An 18,401-nucleotide genomic window follows, 5' to 3' on the forward strand; every position below is an offset into this window, starting at 1 on the left:
TACCCCCACCCAGCATGGCGGCCGGGATACCCCCACCCAGCATGGCCGTTTTGGGTTTGTGCGCGTCAGGGGCCACCGCTGACGCCTCCCGGCTCGGGCGTCACGGGGAGTTCCCCAGGAAGCCGGGAGAGGCGACGATGGCGGAGTCGAGCGGGCGGGACGAGTGGGACGAGTGCCTGGACGCGGCCCTCGAGGTGGCCCGGCAAGCCGGCGAGGTGAGCGCTTGGGGGGTTCGGGGCGTAGCAGCAATTGTGTGGTACAATCTGGATTTGAAGCTGTGGTACAGATGTGCATGCGCCGGCCCTCTTGTCAATCCACTACAGGGTGAGGACCTCCCCACGCCGTGCGGGTCGTGGAGGGTGGTGGTGGGGGGGGGTTGTATGGACGTTGAACTTCTTTCGCGCCGTACGCAGCCCACCGTCGTGCTAAATCGGAGATGCGGCGTAAGCACGACTGTCGCCCCGTATTGTTGTACAGGGAAATACAGTTTTCATGTCCATACGCGTACGGCCGTTTCAATGCGGGAAAAATAAATATCCTGTTGTCTGTGTTTGTCCCTTGTGATGGCACTTTGTGGGATGAACGTTGAGATTTATTATGGGCACGGGGTGACCAGCAAGGTCTGAGTTGGTCTGTCACAAGGTAGGGCCCTGATAAGGGGTTGACAGGTGTGGGGAAGCACAACAAACCAAAACACAAACAGCAGTTCTAAATAAATTATTTGTCAATTTGATTAACCATACTTCACCACTGCGCTGCGCTGGTCGGCTGCGGGGTCGGTGCAAGCGGGACGCATAGAAGTGCAGTCTAACAACAACGTGCAGTGTATTTTGCCGCACTGCCCTCTGCTGTTCAACAACAGCAGCCGCAGCCGACTTGCTGGACGAAACAGGTGGACTTCTCCACAAATCTGGCTGTCCACCTGATGAAGCTAGTTGTAATTACTGGCGAAACGTCGTACTCAGATTGTAAATGTTGTGGCTTGGTTCTCCAACACACCGGTTAGTGCTGTACTAGTATACTACACTATACACTACACACTAATGCTGTACTAGTGACAAATTGGCATGTTCTGTTTATTTGACAACCCTTACTAGTAGTTGGCTGTGTCGGGTGGTGGCGGGTTTCACGACACATTTATATATTTACGTGAAAAAATATATATTTACCCAAAAAACTACTATTGCTGTACCCACTCGCCTGTACCCATTCAGATGCTGTGAAGGCTCAAAGCCCTGCTGAGCCTCAAGAGATCTGATGAGATCGGGGCGGTCTTGAGCCACTGAATCATGATCGCAGCAGCAGCAGCAAAATCATCATCATCAGCTGTGACTTGTTCATTTAACTTTTCTCAGCAGCATCAGACCAATAATTATCGGCAAGCTTTTCATGGCTCAAAGCATCACCATCAATTACGGGTCGCATGTCTCCTCCGCCGTCCGTCGCGTCAAAACTCATCCACACAGTTTAGTTACAACCACATCATGGGACCTACTTTGCCAGTACCCAAATATGGGAATAGGTTTTTCACCTTTTTTTGCCAGATAAACCCCTATTCTCTTAGTGACAACCACTTGAGCAGTCTGTGCGACCTTCAGCGGAGGAGGAACAGCGCACATCGACACGAATTCACTGTCTCTCTCTCTCAGGTGCAGCCCTCTTAGTCGTGGCCAGCAGCAGATATCGACATTGGCCTCTCGCTCCGGAACGTTTTGCCATCCTCAATAATAAAAGTCACATCATAAGTACGCGTACTTTGTAGGATGGACGTTGAGATTAATGAGGGCACGGGGTGACCAATAAGGTCTGAATTTGTAATAAGGTAGGAGGCACTGATTAGGGGTTGACAGGTATGTCAGCGTCACCATTGGGCACCATTCGTATCGTTGTCACTTTGATCAGCACCGTCATGTTCATCGCTTATTCTGGGAGTCGTCAGCAACGGTGTCATCAGTACAGCCCTCCCTGGCACCACAGTGTTCTGCAGCTGCCATCACCAACCGCCCCACCCCTCCTCCTTCGAGTTGTCGTTTTAAGTTTATTTTTATTTGTGACACGGATAATCCCGTTCAGCCAGTTTCCCGGCTAATTTGCACGGGAGATCCGTGGTGCATGAGCAACAACAGCAGTAACACAATACAAGGAGGTCCATGTTGCAGAGAACGAGTACACGGTCCTTCAGGAATACTGCACAACTAGCAAAACGAAACTACTTAATGGTCGAAAACAAAACACAAGAATAAAAAAAACTGGCGCAAATATAATATGCGAGCAAAAGGTGCCAGAATAGGTTATAGGTCCTACTTCTATTGCGTTTAGTTGTCCTTCCCCCGCACCTCCGATTAGCACGGTTGGCTACGTACGGGTGCGGAACATGCGTACAGGTGCAAGTCGGCTCTCTGTGTTCGTCTTTACAGAGATATAAATACACGCAAATCTTAAAAGGTAGTGAAAGCACGTGAAGGGCAAAGAATAGCAGGCCATGCAGTATTGAAATACGGGACTTATTTATTGGACTTATATTGTACACAAACACTCAGGGGAGGAGCAGACGGTGTGCACCACGCAAGCAAGGATGGCTAGCGAGGTGGACCTCAGGGATCGGATTCTAAACGAACGAAGAGACGGGGAGAAGGCAAGAGTTGGTGGTGCCCATCTCAGGCAAGCTGAGAGGTCGCATTGGATGGCTAGGATGGGGCCCGTCGTAGGAAATAAGGAAAACCACGTGGGTAAAATCGTGACGAGACATGGAAGCGCCGTGGCAGAAACAGAGAAGCAAGCCTCGGATGAGGTGGCTGGAAGTGGTTAGCCAAGGACATGATGGGCTATGGAGTGGATGTGGAGATTATATTCTATTCTTGCGTATGATGTCAGTATGTTCAGGGGCTAAATGCCAATGTCGAGGCCTCCTAGCCACGACGAGAGGGCTTCAGTGTGATATTGCTGTTCCTCCTTTGCAGGAGCGCAGACTGCAGTGGTTTACTATTTGGTCCATAGTGTGGGTCACATGCCCACGGTGAGATGATGACCAATGACAGGAGTGAGTGGAGAAACAGGACCAAGAGGGCAGGCCCCACATGAATGGAGTAAAAATGTCAGGAGCAAGTCAAAGCCACCATCCCACTCATGAACGCTGCACTACTCGTGGCCCGGGTTCTGTGTCTTGGTGCGTGTGCGTGCGTGCGTGTTCAAGGTGGTGCGTGCCGCACTCAAGACCGACAAGGAAGTGCTGACGAAGAGCTCGGAAGCAGACCTCGTCACAGAGACGGATCAAAAAGTCGAAAAACTCATCATTTCATTTCTTCAGCACAAGTTCCCCAGCCACCGGTTCGTATGCCATGGGCCCCAGGGCCCACATGGAGCACACAGCAGGCCCGAGGGCCCACATGTAGCACACCATAGGTCCCAGGGCGCACGTGCAGCACACCACAGGCCCCAGTGCCGACATAGAGCACACCACAGGCCTCAGCTCCCATGCGAAGCAGCCAGCGACCGGGTTTGAGTGATCATGCGTGCAAGGGGATTACTAGATGATTGGATTGGGCCCTCCTATCATGCCTTGCGTGTCACGTGACTTCACCGCACTGAGCGTGTGACGCATACTGCCTTGTTTTAGACTGCCGAGCCTTCAACAGAGTCCACACTGATGTTGTGGCCACAACATTAACTCTTGAGCTGGTGGTTTCAAACAGGACTGTGTGCATTCCACGCTCGGTGTGGTCAAGTCACGTGACATGCAAGGCATGATGGGAGGACAGATCCAACGGTCAAAATTGTGCCTTTTACCAGCTAGAAATCACCTTTTTACACGAAGTATTATCGTGAAATTATTACTTTTATCTGCTGCCAGCCTACGCTCAATTTCCCGTCTGGTTATACAGAAAATGTGAGAAGTTGGTTAAGGTTGGGGTTTGCCGAGCGGCTGGATGGTCAGAAGGTGGCACTACAGGCTTGCTCTGGCTGGGAGACCATCGCAGAGCGTGACATCACATCAAGCCACATCATTGGGCGAGTTCTGGTTTCATACATTGCAAGTGGAGGCTGGGTTGTGGTTACTTGCAGTTGATTCTGAGGTAGTGGTTTCCATCGTGTTCACAATTTAATCTATTGGCTATAACTGCACCACCGTAAATGTGGAAAACAGATTAGGGCACGTTGATTGTCTGTGTCTCTCTCGGTCTCATGGGGAAAATAAAGGATGTGGTCTGGTAGAGTTGTGCAAAATGAAATTCAATTTTAGGAATTCATTCCAGGATTTAAATTTCCAGAAAACTATCGGAACAGTCAACAGCATGGGGTGCATTTGTGCGGGCGTGCGCATCGAACGGGCCACGCCACCACCCGCTTCGTGCGTCATGCCGACCGTAATGCCTCGAAGGGAGCTCGCTCATGACACTTGCCCCGGCAGTCTGTAAAGAGGCTGTACGAGGGGGCTTGTGCCTTTGTGCGATAGGCAGCGATGTTTGGCCTTCCCCCACCCAGCGGTTCTACGAATGCCCGAGATTCATAGATTGCGACTCATTTCAAGCATCGGTTCTGTTCTTTCCAATTTGTAACGTCTCTCGTCTGTTTTCTAACTGTTACCACGTTTCCATGGTCTTGTTCGCACCAATAGATTGAGCGTAACATCAGTCATTCCATTTGCGTATCGGTTGCATCAGTTGTCGTCGATATTTAGGCGCGCTGTTCAATGCGCACATTGTGATTGCAGGAATTTATTTCACTCGGTGGATTAAGGCATCAGTGCATGTCTTGCACACAGTCCCCTTGCAGGGACACATTCGCTCATAAAAGTGCCGAATATATAATTTGTACTGTGTACGTCTGCGATGTCTGAGACAAACATCCCCTGTGCGGCATTTAACAGACTGTTGGAGTAATAGGTGCTGTATGCGAGCGCCTATTACACCGGCATGATATGTGAGGGCGTGGTCCTGGCTACACCCACCCCGTTGCGTGCCAAACAGCCCTGAGCAGGTGCATGCCTTTAGCACTCGCGCCACCAGCCTGGCAAAAGGCCATACCGGGGATCTTAACCAGATCGGTGACACGGACAAGCGGTGGCACGTTTGCCATGTGTTGCAGAGGTTTGCGGTTGGGACCCAGCGGCCGGCCCGGTCAATACTGCGGCAGGTTTATTAACCATAAGTAGGCGCCGTCTACTTCACAGTGGACGTTAAAGATCTCGTTAATTTATTCGAAAACAGAGCAGGCAATGTGTGCCAGCCAGTGTCACGGTGCAACTTTGATCAATTATTTAATCGGGGAAGCCCAATTTGCAACAACGCCCCCTTCTGGCAGACTAACGCCAACTTGCTGCCTGTTGCTGCAAGTGAGCATCTCGTACCACAGGGACAGCTGCCAGCGGGGATCCCCTGGGCTGGACTGCAGCTCGGCATTGGAATGGTTGCGTGGAGCTGTGGTGTAAGGTGCTCTCTGGCGCCGAAACGCTGAGCGCCACTTTACACGCCCCCCGTGTTGCTCGTGCGATGTTTCCATGCGCGTCACGTATTCCGCGACAGCTTCATCGGAGAGGAGTCGGTGGCGGCGGGCGAGGGCTGCCACCTGGAGGACGCCCCGACCTGGATCATCGACCCTGTCGACGGAACCACCAACTTCGTGCACACGTGGGTCTCCTCTCCAGCCACGGCGGCGGCGGTCGGTCGGTCCGGAGGCACGGGGGACGCCGCGGGGGGAGAGAGCCGCGGAGGGCTTCTGCCGGGGTCAATCGGCTAGTCGATGGGTACCGCCACGTTGCCGGGTGGGACATTCCGCGGTTAAATGCCGTCGGTGAGCCACGACTGCTTTGCCCGCGGGCTACGTCCCCCTGACCTTTCATGTAAATACCCCACCCGTCAAAGAGCGTGGAAAACGCCACTCGGACGTCAAAGCCAGCAGCTTCGACAGAAAAAGTTATTGCCATGGCTGGGAAGTGTCGCCGCGGTTCATGAATGCCCCCCGCCTTGGTGTCGCCTCCGTGTTCCAGGTTCCCCTTCGTGGCCGTCTCGATTGGCTTCGCAGTCAAGAAGCAGGTGGGTGGTGTCGTCGGCCGCCCGTTATCGTCCCGTCGCAATCTCTCCCCCGGGCGTGGTCTCTTGAGACAACACGACTCGGGGAGCAGAATCAGAATCTTTATCTAAGCTGAAAGAATTTGATGAAGAAGAATCCAATGAAAAAGAAGCTCTTTTTCACGGACGTGGCTGCCAGGGATGAAACGGGCAACCTCGTTTCATCAATTTGGCCGCTTTCTCGCGAACAGCAACGTAACTTTGTACTCAAGTTATTTTAATCTTGGATCATCTTTACGAGCATTATCGCAGCGCTCCTTCTCAGAAGGCGGAGAGCCAGTCAGCCACAGATCTTGCATAAATGCTTGTGACCGAAGTTGGAGAGGGCTGAAAAGTCACCTGGATTTGCAAAACATATGCCGAGCAGCGTCGCTTGTTGCCGTCTAGCCGCGGGCCTGTGGCCTACGTGCCGGGCACGTCACTCGCCGCTCAACGGCTCTCACCGACAGCACATTGCCGGCGGCGAGTGCCGTGCCGCTATCAATACACCAACGTAAGCCCACACCTCACAGCGGTCTCTACACCTTGCCAACAGTTGCTCAATGTAATAAATCCCAATTTAACGGTTGCCTCATAAACAAGAACTCTGTGTACAAATACAATGGTACACACCCATTACAGCCATTTGTCAACGTTGTCCTTAATCCTAACTATTACCTTTTTGTGACATTAAGAGTGATTATATTATTAGTCATCCCTCTGTCAATCCACTGCTGGATGAAGGCTTCCCCATCAGTCATGGCGGTTGTTTGGCCTAGACTTCACCACGCCAGACAGCTTGTGCATTGAAGGAGGGTGAGAAGGAGGCATTCAGATATCACTCGCCACTGATGCTAGTCATGGCCGGAAATGGAACTCAAGTCACCGGGGTTCATATCGGAATTCACTCACCACCGCGTCACCACTCCCCACCCACCCGTGACATTAACATTGTCGTAAAAACTACTTGGACGTTAATAATCTTGTTTTTGGTGACATGACCCAGTGCATCCAGCGCACCGCCCTGCATTCTTTAGCGGTATAGGTCACACGCATTTGTGCAGTTACGCGGAAGGCAAGGCAGGGTTGGGTGCGCAGGGATAAAAGCACATATCGAGGTGTTGTGTATTATTTATGACAACTGATTTGGGATTCGTCTCGGATCCAACGTGCCTTTCTGAAATGTTTCAAGTTACGTTTTGCCGCGGAGGGTGGAGGCGGGGTGGCAAGTGGCTGCCCGTAATCCAAGCCGTGCCGGGGTGATTGCCTGCCCGGCAGATTTACGGCTCGCAAATATTATCGCCAGAAAAACAAACAGCGCACCATGGCTTGCACGTGCACGCGCGGGCCGCGCACCGTGTGCTCGCTGGACACCGTGTACCCGTCGCGCGTGGGACGCTTGAAACTCAATGCGCCAAAGTGGCACGAGTTATTCCTAATGATTAGCCAATTTGTCTGTGTGCGTGTGTGTGTGCGTGGGCGGCGCCGGTCCTCGCGAACCTAGCTGGAGCTCGGAGTGGTGTACAGCTGCGCCGACGACAAGATGTACTCGGCCCGCCGCGGACGGGGCGCCCGCTGCAACGGCGAGGCGCTGAGCGTCTCCGGCAAGCACGGTAGCAGCCCCCACGGCGCCACTGTGGCAGCCCCATCTCACCGTCGCCTGCGCTGACTCGTGTTGATGTCCCGCTGCTGATGCAGCGGGACATCAACACGCACCCAACCGGGGGTCTGAGGATGCTGGGTGGCACTCTCGTGGTCCTCTCATGCATCGTGCCTCGGTGACCCTTCTTCACCCCCCGTCACCTCCTCTGCCACCTCTCTGGCGTTGTTTCCTCCGTGCCGCTGACCCTGCCGTCAGCCACCGCCCTCTGCAGCGGCGGCGTCTCACCGCGGCGGCGGCGGCGTTAAACCTTTTACGTGTTGAGAAAAACCTGGACGGGAAAAAAATCACCGGCTGGCCTGATGCGCAGAAAGTCCACACGGACGCTGCACTTGAAAATACTTTACACCAGATGGAACAATTGTTTTAATATAAAAAAGTATTAAATACAAAATGTTAAAATCAACCAACACCATAAAGTGAGGCGAGGCAGCAGGTGTAGGGAACGTTCCCCAGGTGAGCGAGGTTCAGTGAGGCCAGAATGTTTAAACTGCGGGAGGAATCCGATGAGCTATGAAGCTCTTTATTGTTTCACAGATGTCCAGTCGGGGCACTGGGTAAGAACGTCACAACAACAAACAACACACAAACACGACGGTAGTGCAAAATACAAGCAAGGTAAACAAGTCACCCAAACAGACAAATTCAACACTAAACCATTCCCATCCTACCAGGCCAAGCCCACTGAGCTATTCACCTACCTTTCAAAAGCAACCTGGCCACAAATGGTAGCTCACCAAAGTGGCTTATCATTTGGACATTTATAGCAATCAAAATAATCAGCAATGGCAGAGAGGCCACCGGCTCTTCACGTTGCAACACCAACAACAACAACCAGCAGCAGCAACACTCTTCAGTTTGATTCAACAGCGAGACACAGAGGATGAATGAAGAGCGGAGGTAGAATGTCTTGTGAACGGGAGCTACAACACAGAGAAGGGGAGGGGTTACAGGTGTGTGTGAGTCAGCCCCCCCCCTTGCCCTCCTCAGTTCCTCCCCCTGATTCCCTCCCTTATCCCCCCTCTCCCTCCCCCCTCAAGCCGACAATAGGCTAACACTCATCCATCAGTGTGCCGGGAGAATCCAGAGAGAGAAGGACGTTTACACATGAGTTTGGATCACAAAGGGTTTTTACAAAGTGCTACGAGGCATTACGTAATGCTGACCCATTCATTAATTCATTAAAGGCAGCCCATGGTTCATTGTGAAACACACAACCCTAAGTGTGTCTGAAAACAATTAACTACTTTCGCAGCTGGTGCGTCCGCTGTGCCATGCACACACGTCACGTGTAACACTTGTGATGGCAGTGTTTGGGTCTCCGCGCTATCGGGTGCTCGTCTGCCACGGCGTGGCCATTGCCTCGCTCCAGGCTTCTCCATCTCTCAGCTCTACCCCCCCCCCCCGCACGTCACCTCCTCTTCTTCCGTCACATCGTCTTCTGAACCCGCCCGAACTCTGCGCTCGTTCTCCGGCCTTGCCACTGCCACTTCCACCTCCCGGGCTCTCCGTGGTCTCTCCCCCGTAGCTGGAATATTCTGCGGCCGCGGCGGTGGCGGCCGCGTGGTCCGAGTGCGCACAACGCGTGCGTGCCGCGTGGAACGAGCGCGTGTAGTGTACGCGGATTGAAAGCAATGGGACGGTCACTCGCACGTAGACGCGGGGATCGATTTTTTATCGACGAGTCGTTTGCATGCCTAGTAATTGGGAACGTACGGTGGGGGGTGGGGGGGGATTTGGCCCCGAGCGTCAAATCCAAGCCGACGTGTCTGACCGCTTTGCCTCGTTTGCAAGTGATGAAGTGGTGACGAGGTGGGGGCGGCCGTTCCGGTGGGAACGCTCAAAGAGAAGCCGCGTGGGTCCATGCGCGAGCCGCGATTGGCGCCGCGCGGGCGGTCCTCTCCCCGCGTGAAGGGCGCCGCCACGAGACCGCCCCCCGCCTCGCCGGCCTTCGCGCGGCACCTGCCGCCGCCGCGTTTCCCCCGCGGCGTTGCGTTGACCAACCCCGACGTGGAACGCCTCTTGTCGCAGATCTGTCCAAAGCCCTGCTGCTGACGGAGATGGGGTCGAACCGAGACGCGGTGGAAATGAAGACGACGTTGGGAAACATGCATCGGCTGCTGGCGACACCGCTGCACGGGTAGGCACGGCGTGGCCCGCGTGGTTCCCCGGTGGCCGTCCGGCGTCGTTGGAGCATCGAAGGCGTGACGATCGTCCCTGAGGTTCCACCTTCGCGAGAATCCGAACAGGAAGCGGTCGTTACGCAACGCCGAACAATCGGACAGCGCTCCAAAGCGGTTAAAATCCACCGCCGTGTTGTTTTTGTCATGGGTTAAATGGGGGACCCTGTTTTCCCCATAGACAGTAGAAACAATCCTAGCCAAAGTGTTTTTGTCCCCTTTGTCAGCCGTATTTAACAGGGGTTTATTAGGTAACAATCCACTAAAACCCCTCGATTGTAACAAAAGCTCCACGCCAAGTCACGTTCGGAGTCACGTGTCGGAAGATGCGTCGCAAGTCGAGTTTCTGTGTCGCAAGTCGATCCGTGGCGGCGTGAAAACACCTCGGGAGTGCGGATCGTCGTTGAGCGGGAGGCCGCCTCTATTTGTGTCACTTCCTTTAGGCGAAGGCACCGCTCTTGCAGACTCAAGCCTCGTTCCGCTTCGGAGCGCTGTGCCACGGGCACTCGTGTGCGAGCAGCTCTGCCGTGCACGGTGTCGTCACGGAGGCGGCGTTACGCAACGCGTGGTGGGGCGGGCGGTCGGATCTGGTTATGTAATTTTTGGTCCATTTTACCGGAGTACCAAAAAAGCAAGGGTGGGGCAGTGGGGTGAGTGGCCAAAGTGCAGCTAGGGGTGCTACTGCTGCTGCTCCTGCTGCTGCTGCCGCTGCTGTTGCCGCTGCTGCTGCCGCTGCTGCTGCCCTCCGCTAGCGCCAAATGCCGAATCTACGTGCATCAAATTTTTTTTTTTCAAGGCACTCTGCTCCTCCCACCCAGCTTAAATATACGCTGCCAAGCTTAGCAGTGTTCATTACGATGCTGTTTTTCAGACAGCTCTGTTCTTCACCTGAGGACGGCTGCTTGTGTTGTGGCCGAAACGTCGTGAGATTTGTATTATATTATGTTTTATTTTTATTATTTTATTATTTCCCTTCTACGTGACTTTACCGAAAGAACCAAGAAGATACGTGCATCAAATTGTGTGTGTAATATTGGACTGCTTCCAATTTTCAGGGGCGTAAAAGCCTAAGCTGTAACGCATTAGTCCCATTAGAGGTTATGTAACTTCATGTACTTCAACCACTCTGCATATAATGCGACGCTTTTAATTATACGTTCACCAGGTTATTCATTCATACTAATGCACGTAGGTTAATGCAGAGGCGTTTATTTATGAATGGAATTGTGAGCCCGCTTAGCAACGATCTATTAAATCACGGAAGCCGTAACAACGCCAGAGGTTCCGCACACTGTTCACCCTCGCGATGTCTCAAGTGAGAGGCTGCACGCTCAGCCTGGGATGTTTACCGAGAGTGGATTTTTCACCGATGAGGAGTTGCTTCACTTTTTATGGATGGGCAACGAGACAACATCAACGGTCGCACTGACGTCGCCACGGCGCCCCTGCCAGGCAAGGTCACGTGATGTGGCTCACTGGCAGGGAGTCATGGGACAGACCCAGGTGCCATGGGTTCACCGAATGAAATGACCGGCAGGTGAATCACCTGCGTTCCCATCTGTGTCAACTCGCTGCGTTTTAGCCGCCCCGGCGTTCCCATCGTTGTTGTGAGCATCGCCACTCAACCCTCCGTTGCCATCTCGCCAACAAGACGGCCGCCGCCCCACGTGTCGACGTGCGGGGACGCGCGTGGAGACACACGGACCTCTCTCTGTGTCGCAGGATCCGGCAGCTCGGCTCGGCCGCCCTCAACATGTGCGCGGTGGCGGCCGGCTTTGCCGAGGCCTACTACGAGTTCGGCATCCACTGCTGGGACATGGCGGCGGCGGCCGTGATCGTGCGGGAGGCCGGCGGGGTGCTCACCGACACGGCGGGTACGCCCCGCGTCGCCGGCACCGCTCCGCCCCCCGTCACCTTTCTCATCGTCGTCCTCCTCATCTACGTTTGTCATTTACAACCGCGCCTCCTCCCGTGCAGCATATTTCGAGGCGCCAGAACGAAGTGGCAGTTGAGATGTTCGCTCACGAAGGAAGTGATCGCGGACCAAATTTAATGTTCGTTTGCAATGCGGTACGGACGAGACGGCCATTGAGAAAACTCTCACCCGTGCCGCTTCGTCCGTGACGACGAGCAACTCAAATGGCATGCAGGCTGAAACTAATTAGAGTAATGATGATGACGTCGATGCAAACAGTGGTGATATCCAGACGGTCCCCCCTCCCCGCCCGTGCCCACTCCATGTGGCTGACCGTCCGTCCTGTCCCGACCGTTCGTGCGGGTGTGCAGGTGGCCCGTTCGACCTGATGTCGCGACGGGTCATCGCCGCCAACAGCAAGGCCATCGCCGGGGCCATCGCCGCCGTCCTGGAGCAGAGGCAGCCGGAGCGCGACGACGCGGCACACTAACACACACACCCACACTCACACACTCACACACTCACACACTAACACACTAACACCCACACTCACACACTCACACACTAACACACTCACACACTAACACACACACCCACACTCACACACACACACACTAACACACACACCCACACTCACACACTCACACACACACCCACACTCCCACACTCACACACTCACACACTCACACACACACACACACCCACACTCACACACTCACACACTAACACACTCACACACACACCCACACTCACACACTCACACACTAACACACACACCCACACTCACATCTCACACACTAACACACACACACTAACACACACACCCACACTCACACACTAACACACACACTCACACACTCACACACACTAACACACTAACACACACACCCACACTCACACACTCACACACACTAACACATACTAACACACACACCCACTAACACTAACACACTCACACACCCACTCACACTAACACTAACACACTCACACACACACCCACACTAACACACACACCCACACTCGCCGAGCTACGGGGGCGGCTGCCGAGGGTCTCCTCCCGGGCTCCGGGGGCTTCCACCGCAAGCGCCCGGGCTCGCCCCTCGGCTCGCCCCTCGGCTCGCCCTCCCGGCCACTTGACCCGAGCGGTGGAAAACTCCGGCAGCCTCCACCCCCGTTTGCTTAGAGCACGGTTGGCTACGTACGGTGCGAAGGCAGTGCAACGTACGGTATGCGCGGTGCGGGCGGAGGATGAAGGTGCAGCCCTGCAAATGCCCACCCACGCCGCTGCTGGCGGAACAGCCTCCAAAAGAGAGGGCGCTCTAGAGATGGATGCCCTCTGGAGTGGTTTGTTGGTCTCCGCCCCACGGTTTTCGACCAGATAACAATCATCTGTACCATCGTGTAGTCCGCAATCGCCTGTGAGGTTCCACGAGTCATTGACTCGATGATTGAATCCGGTTCAATCCCAGCAGCGATGGGCGCACGTGGTCCCCCGCCGTGGTCCAGTGCCACTGGCGGTCGGTGTAGGGCCCAGCGTGAGATCACCGCACGTCCTCGGAAGAAGACGTACGCACAGGGCTGGACTTTTATTTCGACATTTTTATACGTACGGAAAAAACGAACATCGATTTTTTTTAAATATCACTCGCGATTATCGATGACGCTCAATCAACATGATGCAGCGGTGATCCGTTTTGAAGGGTTGAGTAATCCCTTCATCCCTCTGGGGGGGTCGATAAAGTCAGTACCACATTGTAGTGAATTGAACAGCGTGTTTCCTGTGGATATACTTGCCGATCCATGGGAATGTTGAATTACACCACTGTCTCCTCGGGGATGGCTGTGAGCAGAACATGAGCGCCGCCTCGATGCCCATGCGACCCACAGCTCGCCCTCGTCTTCGTTCAGGAGCGTGCCTGGCGCTGGTTGCTGGCCACCGCGGTGATAACTTTGTGCGTTCCGCTTCTCGCAGTGCTCGTGGCAAACCACGCTCGCTTGTGGGCGGCGGTGGCTCTCTCGCTCTCCCTCTCTTTGCTCCCCCATGTGTGCGCAGTCGTCTCTTGCACTCTCTGCGGCAGCTGCCTTGGCTGCAGTTGCCGGCTTTGCTGCCGTGATAACAACAGTCTCTCCAGCCGCGGCCGCCACCGTATTGGCGCGATCTCCCAGAGAGAGAGAGGAGGAGGAGCCGCAGTTGAGTGGAAAAGCAGTAGCAGCAGCAGCCACGCGGTGAACCGGCGTTACCAACAATTTTCCAAAGCTCTGCGCTCTATACATATCAAGGTGTTTTCGGCCAATTAACATTTACATATGGGAGAAAACCCACGCGTGCGAAGTGGAAACACTCGATCCCGTACAGGTGGAGTCCACGTGTTTGTGCTGCTCCTGGCAGAGCCAGTCTATGGGCTCCTCGTCATGGGCCACGGGAAGGGGATCACCAACCCCATCGCGGCTCCCTCCGCAGCCCTTGATTACAGGCAGCCACGTGCAGCGTGGCCACTTGTTGCTCCTGTGTGTGCGTGTTCGTTGTTCCTGCTGTGGCACTTGCATCGCCGTGCTGGGCGTGCGCAGCGAGAGGCGAGGCTTTGGCAGCGAGAGGCGGCGGTGCTGCGCGGCGAATAAATAGAATCCGCCCGCGCGCTGCGCGTGAACTCCACTCGGCGTCTGACCTCGTTGAGAATTGTGCTCCTTGTCTCCGTGTCTGTGAATCCCCTGCGAGCCAGCGAGCGTGCAAATCAGGTGCTGTACAAAAAAAATGTGGGGTGGGGGGCGTTATGGAATGTATGCACTCTGGCTGGCTGGCTGGCCGTCTCAAGAAAGTCGTGCTCCGATCTCTGCTCCGGCCGGCCGGGAGCGTGGGTTGGATGCGATCGGAGTGGACCGGCTGGTTGGGTCTGTGCGAGCCGGTCCAGGAGCGGCGCGTTGTCGGGTTGCACGGCGCGTTGGTCGGAACGGTGTCCCCCGACGTGAAGTGACCGCGCGTGCTGGGGAACTTCCCAGAGAGCGACACGTCGCACGTCGTGCCGGACGAGGGGGGCGGTGCAACCCGAGGACGCGTCGGAGAGCTCTTCAACAACAGCACGACCGCAACAAAAACCTGCGCAGTCGTGCGCACCCCTGTGGAACGACCCCGGGGTGTCACGCGCCCCTTGTGGAACGACCCCGGGGTGTCACGCGCCCTTGCAGTCTGCGTGCCGCAGAGGAAGGCGGTGCCAAACGGAACTCTCGCGAGGGGCAGAGCATGGGCGTCACGTGGCTGACCACTGGCCTCTTGCAAGGCGACATCGACGAAGCAACGTCGCAGTTCCCGTTGTCTCTCGGCCTCACTTCACATTCCCAGGCGCCCCGCCACGAGTCGTGGCACAGCATGGCAATGCGAGCCACGTTCGTGCCGGTGCTCGCCATGGGGGATTTTGTAGAATTTTGGGGCATTTTACGAAATCCGTGCCGAGCCCATCGTGGGTGCGGGTGTCGCCACGGAGCCGCCTGCCAGATGCCTTCGAGTGAATTCTCTGTTCCAGACATGATGGAGCAGCACTTCCCAAACGCGGCACTGAGAGTGGCGTTCGTGGGCGCACGCACGAGCCAAGCGGATTTTTATGTTTTAAAATCCCAGAGCTAAAATTGTGTGGTTGCTGCATATTCACTGCAGCAGAACCAATTTTTTTTTGTGTTTTACCCGCGGTGATTGGTGACCCGGCTTGGGCCATAAACTCGCTCCACGGGAAAACCCGGTTTCAATCACGGGCGGCTGCAGCCTCAATTCTCACCCCAGGATATCGGCGGCGCCTCTAAATATAATAAATATATAATACACACACATAATAAATATATAACACACATATATAATAAATATATAATACACACACATAATAAACACGCCTTTTTTTACATCGCGTTGGCAGTTCTTATGGTAATTGGTGAGCGGGCCGAGTGCGTGAGGTCACAACGTGCGTGTCACGATCCAGACGGCACTGCCACGAGGTTGACCCGCAGTCTGGAGACGCGGAGTTGGGGAGGGGCCGCGCACATTAACGCGACTCGGGCACGCGGACACAACAGCCCCCCCCACCTCCTGGGCTCGCTCGAGAAGCGGTCCCTAATGTCCTCCACGTGCCGCGCACGCCGATGTCCCGCAGCGCTTGGCGCTCGCCATTCGCCCCGCGCCGCAGTCCTCGTCACCGAATGGCCTCGTGTGGCCAAGGCGCAGAGGCCCCGCGCGAGTGGCGCGCGCGCGAGTGGCGCCCCGCTGTGACGCTCATCGCAGGGCCGCGGTGTTGCTGCTGTCTGAGCTACTGTTGTTGTGTGTGAGCTGCTGTTGTTGTGTGTGAGCTACTGCTGCTGTGTGTGAGCTGCTGTTGTGTGAGCTGTGTGTGAGCTGCTGTTGTTGTGTGTGAGCTACTGCTGCTGTGTGTGAGCTGCTGTTGTGTGAGCTGTGTGTGAGCTACTGTTGTTGTGTGTGAGCTACTGTTGTTGTGTGTGAGCTGCTGCTGTGTGTGAGCTACTGTTGTTGTGTGTGAGCTGTTGTGTGTGAGCTACTGTTGTTGTGTGTGAGCTACTGTTGTTGTGTGTGAGCTACTGTTGTTGTGTGTGAGCTGCTGCTGTGTGTGAGCTACTGCACGTTTGCGCTCATGCGAGTGGAGGAGGCGCATGCTTTTGAATGAAAGACAGCACAGCAGCCGCATTGTTTATCTCCACAACACAACGGCAGTGATGGATGTAATTCCTGCCAGGGGTGGTGGTGGGGGGGACAATTGCAATTGTTGCGTGAGTGCGTGCTGGGTCCTGTGTGCCCGGCCGTGTGAGCGTTGGTAGCGATGGTGTCCCTGCGGAATACCAACGCACGTGTTTTATTTGTATATACGGCTATGGCAAAGCAAGATTAGGGTTTACCCTTTGTGGCAATAAAGCAGCGGGTGTTAAGGTGTGCAAACACCAAATATGCATGGAATAAAGTCGGCACTCACCACACGTACTTGTGGTGAACATCCACACAAACATGCTGTGATCATTAATGTCGCGCGATGTCTTTGAAACTGATTGCCCTACACCAGAGACAGCCTTCTTTATGGCCTCGTCTTTCTGGCCTAAATGTGAATAGGTAAACCTATTATTCTTATTAGGCATACTTTATGATGGCAAAAAGGTCTCATGATGTATGTCTATGTATGTACGTTGAACTTCTTTCGCACCGTACGTAGCCGACCGCGCTAATCGGAGGTGCGGGGGAAGGACAACAAACTAAACACGAAAAGCGGCTCTAAAGAAACGAGTTTGTCAATCTACGCACGTCTGTGTGTGACGAGACGAGCGGCGTCTGCACGTGACATTGGCAGTCTTCTGCCTTTCAGTGTCAAGTGCCCAACCCTATAGAGCTGTGCTTTGTAGGCGACACGCCACCCCTGGTGACTGGTCTCCGAAACGCCACCACGTCTTTTACTTATCTGGGAAATCCACACCACGTCTCACGATTATCCAGATGGTCCTCCTACATTGGGACTTGGTGTGTTCCATTATATAGATGAGGGTGTGGCTTCACGTTGAAGAAATACAGAGTACCCCATTCAACAAAACCCCATTCATCAAAACCCCAGGCATCAAAAGCCCATTCATCAAAACCCCAATCATCAAAATCCCAGTCATCAAAACCCCAATCATCAAAATCCCAGTCATCAAAACCCCAATCATCAAAATCCCAGTCATTAAAACCCCAATCATCAAAATCCCAGTCATCAAAACCCCAATCATCAAAATCCCATTCATCAAAACCCCAATCATCAAAACCCCAATCATCAAAACCCCATTCATCAAAATCCCAGTCATCAAAATCCCATTCATCAAACCCCCATTCAACGACCGAGGGTTAGTGAGGCTCAGCACTCCGCACAGATTGAAGAGAAATACGGCGAGACTCGCTGCATTTCGCGTGTTTGGTCGATTCTGTTCCAATGAGGGGCACGTGAGAACCCACCAGGCATTCCTCCAGGGGGTGACACTCAGCACTGGCATGCTTCCCCAGGCAGTGCCCTCATCCAGGTACGAACCAGGCTAAGCACCTGCTTGGCTTACGAGATTTGACGGCGTCGGTCACACTCAAGGTGGTTTCGTTGTCGGCTTGCGTAGTCAAGGTCATGCCGCCAAGGTGGAACGCATCATTGCATGCGATGCACTCTTTCATTCCAGCGGGACCGATTGGCCGTACCTCTGATTAGCGCGGTTGGCTACTATGCACGGTGCGAAAGAGGTTCAACATACATGCATCAAACACACGTGTGTGTGTGTGGGGAGCGGTGGTGTGGGTGGGGAGCGGTGGTGTGGGTGGGGAGCGGTGGTGTGGGTGGGGAGCGGTGGTGTGGGTGGGGAGCGGTGGTGTGGGTTGGGAGCGGTGGGGAGCGGTGGGGAGCGGTGGTGTGGGTGAGGAGCGGTGGTGTGGGTGGGGAGCGGTGGGGTGGGTGGGGAGCGGTGGGGTGGGTGGGGAGCGGTGGGGTGGGTGGGGAGCGGTGGAGAGCGGTGGGGAGCGGTGGGGAGCGGTGGTGTGGGTGGGGAGCAGTGGTGTGGGTGGAAAGCGGTGGTGTGGGTGGGGAGCGGTGGTGTGGGTGGGG

The 18,401-nt window shown here is 54.7% G+C and overlaps 1 protein-coding gene across 1 annotated transcript; it reads left to right on the forward strand.

Annotated features, from left to right (window-relative positions):
* Positions 1 to 75: 75 nt before the first annotated feature.
* LOC144732270 (inositol monophosphatase 1-like) lies at positions 76 to 12,765 on the forward strand. The gene is made up of 8 exons (XM_078613696.1): positions 76 to 215; positions 3,194 to 3,327; positions 5,523 to 5,627; positions 5,987 to 6,032; positions 7,552 to 7,660; positions 9,739 to 9,847; positions 11,610 to 11,761; positions 12,174 to 12,765. The coding sequence occupies exons 1-8, from the start codon at positions 138 to 140 to the stop codon at positions 12,290 to 12,292; spliced, it is 852 nt and encodes a 283-aa protein (XP_078469822.1). The 5' UTR covers positions 76 to 137; the 3' UTR covers positions 12,293 to 12,765.
* Positions 12,766 to 18,401: the final 5,636 nt, after the last annotated feature.

This window comes from Lampetra planeri, chromosome 42 (genome assembly GCF_965212315.1).
Source record: "Lampetra planeri chromosome 42, kcLamPlan1.2.h2, whole genome shotgun sequence".
Lineage (NCBI taxonomy): Eukaryota > Metazoa > Chordata > Hyperoartia > Petromyzontiformes > Petromyzontidae > Lampetra > Lampetra planeri.